General features: G+C 71.7%; 1 protein-coding gene across 1 annotated transcript in view; it reads left to right on the top strand.

Moving 5' to 3' along the window:
• Nucleotides 1-2,872, top strand: part of LOC123234400 (collagen alpha-1(I) chain-like) — a 4,278-nt gene extending 1,406 nt beyond the window's left edge. Inside the window, exons 4-6 of the mRNA XM_044660304.1 lie at nucleotides 43-878; nucleotides 1,073-1,380; nucleotides 1,592-2,872. Coding sequence (XP_044516239.1) covers nucleotides 43-878; nucleotides 1,073-1,380; nucleotides 1,592-2,872 — 2,425 coding nt within the window. The remainder of the gene's footprint in view (nucleotides 1-42; nucleotides 879-1,072; nucleotides 1,381-1,591) is intronic.
• The last annotated feature ends 2,301 nt before the right edge of the window (nucleotides 2,873-5,173 follow it).

Here is a 5,173-nt window from a genome sequence, read left to right as displayed (position 1 = left end):
CCCCCCCCCCCCCCCCCGGCTCGGGCTCTGGTGCCTCCGGAGAGGACGAGCTGCAGATGGCGATCCCGCCTGTTCTTCTCTTGGTTGTCTGCCCGGACGGCCTTCCCGAGTCCTGGAGAAGATGCTGCGGGTGCGAATTCCACTCGAAGGTGAGCCTCTTCCACAGGCCTGCGGCTCACCCGTCAGCGGCCCCCTTCCGGCCGGGGCAGGGCGAAGGGGAGAGGCTTCACTCCAGAAAAGGGTTTCGGAGACGGGCCGGCCGGCGGCGGAGCCCGAGGCAGACACAGGCCGAGCAGCCCCTCGAGGGAAGGAGGAGGGCCGGGCCTGGGCAGACGGGCGGCCCCAGGAAGCTCGAGCGGCCCGGCTCCTCCGGAGCCCCGGGGGGTGCCGTGGCGGCCTTCCTCTCCAAAGGAGGCGGCCGGTCAGCGAGAGGGACTTCTCTCCTGGAGGGGGGACCGAGGCCTTCAGGACGTGGCCTGGACGCTCGGGGAGACGAGGCCCGTGTCTGGTCCGTCCCACATCCGGGGGCACCGTTAGCTGGGTGGGAAGCGGAGGGAATCGGCGAGTCGGTCAGCCAACGGTCGTCGTGTGCTCAAAGGCCCCCCGAGGCGCCGCGCCAACTCCGTCCTCGGCCTCCCCGCAGCGGCTCGGGGCCACGGCCGCAGGCTGCCGCTCCGGACCGCCAGTTGGCCGCGTTTCTCGGCCTTTGGCCGCCAGCCTTGGCGGCCTCCTGGCTCTTCTTTTTCCCTATGTGTCACGGGGGAGGCTCGAGCCACGCTTCCCTCCCAGCCCCGTGGTCTGCGCGGCGTGGCCCCTTTTGGACGTCCGCTTGGCTTGGCCCCTGGCCGAACGTGTGACGCCCACCATCATGCGGCCTCGTTGGGCCTCAGTCTTTCCGCCTGTAAAATGGAAGGTTTGGGCCACACAGACACGCAGGAAGCGAACGATCCGTGAAGCGGAAGAGCCCCCCCTCCCCCGCCTGAAAGGTTTTAGTCTGGAGGCCAAAGAACGGGAGGTGCAGCCCTGAGGCCCCCCCCAGCTCTGAATCTGCGTCTCGTCCCCCCACGTGCAGGGAGGAGACGGGCCGAGAGAGGGACTTGCCTGAGGCCACACGCTGGGCTGCAGAACCCCCGGGAGCGAGCCCTCGCCCTGCCCGGCCCTGCGCGGCCCTGCCCGGCCCTGCGCGGCCCTGCGCCCTCCCACTGGACCGAGATGCCAGCCGGGCTCTTCCTCGCTCCCCGGGCACCACAGCGGGCACATCCGTGCCGCTCCCTCGCCCGCGTCTCTCGGCTCGCTCCTGCTTGGCACTCGCGATCGCCCGAGACGTCGGTGGCAGCAGCTGCCAGCCTGTCTGAGGGAGACGGCCAGGGGCTGGCCTCGGCCAGAAGAGGCGCTTTGGGGCCCCCCACCCGGCCCGGGACGTCCCCGTGGCAGCCCGAGGCCATCTGAACGCCGTCCGGCCTCGCCTGGGGCTGCCAGAACCGTCAGCCTGCTGGCAGGGCGGGCCTCCCGAGCCCCAGGCCCGACTCCTCCACCTGCTTGCCCAGGGGCTCCGGGGCTCCAGGCCCCCCGAAAGTGAACGCGGCTTCAGGTTCGAGCGTGGCCCCCTCCCCCGGGGCCCTCGGGGGCCTTCCTCCCCTCGCCATTGGGGGCCGCCCACTGCGAGCCCCACCCTGGAGGGGGAAGCCGAGGTCATCCCGAGCTCTGCGAGCCCCGGACCCGAGTGCGGATCTCTCCTTCCGGCGTCCTGGGAGCTGAAGGGCTCGGGGGCTCTGGGGGCCGAGAGGAGAACGTTGGGAACCGGCAGCCGAGCCCCTTTTGGGCCAGCCGGGCCTCCCGGTGCCAGGCCGCGACGGGGCCTTCCGAGGTGGGAGATGTCCCTGGAGCCTCGCCTCAACCTCCCCGAGGCCGGCCTCCATTTGTAGGGAAGCGGGCGGCGGTGGGCGAGCCCTCCGGAAGGTCGGGGAGGAGAGGCCTCGGCCCTGCCGGGCAGACGTTTGGCTGCTGGGCTGTGGGTGCCGCGGAGGCTGGCCGTGGCCTACCGCAGCCCTGCGCCAGGCGCCGGACAAGCCCTTCCCGGACCCGGGCCCGGCCGAGGAAGCTCCCGGCGCGTCCAGCGCGGACGGTTTCTCCCTCTGTGGAACCGCGGCGCTCCCCTCTTCCCTGTCCCGGGCCGGAGGGGTCTTCCCTGCCCCGCACCCCCTGCCTGCCTCCGCAGGCCACGCCTCCGCAGGCCACAAAGGTGGGTGAAGAGCCTCCCGGGCGGCTCCCTCGGTCAGCCCCGCTTTCTCCTGGTTTGGACCCGTCGGTGGCACGCCGGGAGCGTGCAGGGCGGCGCGCGGGCCCGAAGGCTCCAAAGCAGCCCAGCTGCCGCGTCGGGACGAGGAAGGTGTCTCCGTCCTCTTCCTCGGGACGGGGAGTGACGTCCCCAGCCACGGTGACGGGCACGTCGGAGGCTGCTGCCCTGCCCCCAGGCGCCCTCCAGGGTTGGGGCGACCCTGTCTGGGCACGGCTCTGGCCCCGCCGGCGTCTCGCCGCTGTGCCGCTCATTCCTCTCTTCCAGGGAGCTCACCCTCTCCGGCGTCGGCTCCGACGCAGCAGGGTCCGCAGCGCCCACGGCGCTAAGTCAAAGGGGGCGAGATCACAATGGTGGAGAGCGCGGCGCCCCATCGCCCCGCGGAGGACCCGGACCGAGAAGGGCCACTTGAGTAGGGAGCCGCCAGGCTTGGCGTCCGGCGGCGGTGAGGGTGCCGCCTGGCAGGCCGCGGGAGCCCGGGCAGCGCAGGGAGGCCACCGCCACCGGCCTGCCCTGCGGCTCTGCCCGGCACATAGCCCAGGGCCTGGCACACACGAGGCGCCGAGCGAGGGTTGACTGACTGACTGACTGACGACGGACCGACCCCCAGAGCCTAGCCTGCGTGGCTGTCTCGAAGCCCTTTCTGGCACCCAGAGGACCCCCCTGCGTGTCCCTGGAGGCCGGGTGGGCAGCCCACACGTCGTCGACTACTCCAACTTGTCTGCGATCCCCCAAACCGGGAGCTCTTCCCGCTGGGCCTCGAACCCGGGGCCGCAGGGCTCCCGATTCACTGCTCTGGAAGGCGAATAGCTGGCACGGACGGCGCTCTTGAAGGCCTTCCCGGGCTTCCCGGGCGTCACGTCACGGACACAGGGAAGGTGCCGGGGGAGGAGGCGGAGGGGCGACGTGCCCCGAGTGCCGGAGCCGGCCGGTCCTGTGTGCGGCTCGGAGCCCTGAAGGGACGCTTCTTGTTCGGGTTCTGCCCGTGGGGGAGTCTCTCCTCGATGGCGGTTTGGGCCCTCCCAGAGGGGAGCGGGGGGCTCAGGCTGCGGGAGGAGGCCCGGCCCAGAATGCCCTGGGCTCTGGGGGGAGGCTCAGCGTAACTCATGGGCACGGTGCCAGGAAGGGGGCGCCCACTTCTCTGCGTAACCTTCCCTCCCGGGCCTGTTCCTCCTGCCCTGGCCTTTGCTTTGGGTGGGGGGCGGCGCAGACGTCTGGAGAACAGCCCGCTGCCCCGGCGGCTGGGCTGAGAGCCCCTGGCCGGAGGCCGGAACATGCCTGCTTTGTCTCTCACGATGAAAGCCTGCTGCGCCCCCTTCTCAAAGCGGGGCACCCTGCCATCGTGCCTCCATCCGAGGCGGCGGGCACCGGGCACCGCGGGGATCCTCCCCCGGCCCGGCCCCAGGAGGCTGCAAAGAAGGCCGGCGGGCGGCTCCTGCCCGGGAAGGCTCCCCGAGCCGGCACTGCCCGCAAGGCCAGGCGAGGCAAGGCAGGGGCTGGAGGGGCTTCGTGAGCCGGGCCTTCTGTCTGCCCCATCACCCCAATATTTACACACGCGGGCACACACCCTCACGCCCGTGCACCCACGGGAGCACCATCTCCCTGGCTTAGACCATCCCCCGCTGGGGGTGACCCTCTCAGGGCAGCTTTTCCTCTGGCGGCCCCAGGCTTTGAGGCCCAATCAGGAGGGCCGTGTTGGGGCGCTGAGGCTAGCCTGCTGACCCAAAGATCAGGAAGCCCTGGGTTCGGATCCCTCCCCAGACACACTGGGCTGTGCCACCCTGGGCACTGCCTCCATACGCACCTCCCCTAAAATCATGGGCTCGGGCCGGCGGCCTGCCAGCACCGCGGGGAATCTGTGGCCCCCCCGCACCCCCCCCCGAGCCGGGGCCCCCTGTCCAGCGGCGTCTCAGCTCTGGGTTCTAGGGCGGGCCAGCGGCGGCCCTCGAGCCTTTGGGCCTCTCCTGGCGTGCCAGAGCCCTCCAGGGTCTTCTCCGCAGCCTCCCGCGGCCGGTCCCTGACGGTCGCCCCGTTTCTGTGGCCTCCAGGTGGCCCAGGACCCTGGCTGCGGTGACCGTCTTCCGGCCCTGCCTTCCCTTCTCCCCGAGCCTCGTGTCCCTCCCCGGCGGCCCCGACGAGCCCAGGGCTTGGCGTAAGTGCGGCCGGGCAGGCCGCTGGGACGAGGCCGACCTCTCCGAGTGCCCCCCTTCACGAGAAGTCACCCGCGCGCTCCACGCCTTCGCTACGGTAGGTGAGCCCTCGGCCCGAGCGACGGGGCCAAGGCCGGGTGCCAGGCTGGGGGGCTGTTCTGGGGGTGGGCAGCGCCAGCCTGGCAGGGGGACAAGGGAAGGGCACCAGGCTGGCACTCACTTCAGCGGGAGGACGTCGTTCTGGGGACACGCGGCGCGCACTTGGCCAGCTTTCTGGCTGGCACGACTCCCCCCACCCATCCTTCTCCCCTCCTGCCCCCTCCACCTTCAGGCCTTCCCAGATACGCACACTCGGACCCCTGGACGCCTCGGCACAGCCCCCGGGTGCCCCCCGACTCTGTGGGCCGGGGAGGAGGAGGAGGAGGCGGCGGGGGCACCGTCTCCTGGACTCTCGTCTCCTTTGGGGGCTCGTGCGGGCGGCTCAGAGGGCCGAGCCCCAGGCCGGAGTCCTCGGAGCGGCGCGGCCTTGGCCAAGCTCCATGGCTGGGGAGGGGTGGACGCTGCTGACGGCCGTCCCACGTCCTTCCAGAGGCAGCTCAACGCCACCAGCGCCCGAGAGTTCTCCCTCCAGCTGGCCGCCCACACCACGGGCGTCTTCGGCATCGCCGGGAAGATGGACGTCGTCCTCTGTGCCCAGATGATGGACAAGTTAGTGGCCTTCGTGAAG

The sequence above is a fragment of the Gracilinanus agilis genome, chromosome 2, assembly GCF_016433145.1.
Source record: "Gracilinanus agilis isolate LMUSP501 chromosome 2, AgileGrace, whole genome shotgun sequence".
NCBI classification, from domain to species: Eukaryota; Metazoa; Chordata; class Mammalia; order Didelphimorphia; family Didelphidae; genus Gracilinanus; species Gracilinanus agilis.
This window is presented reverse-complemented; position numbering and strand designations above follow the sequence as displayed.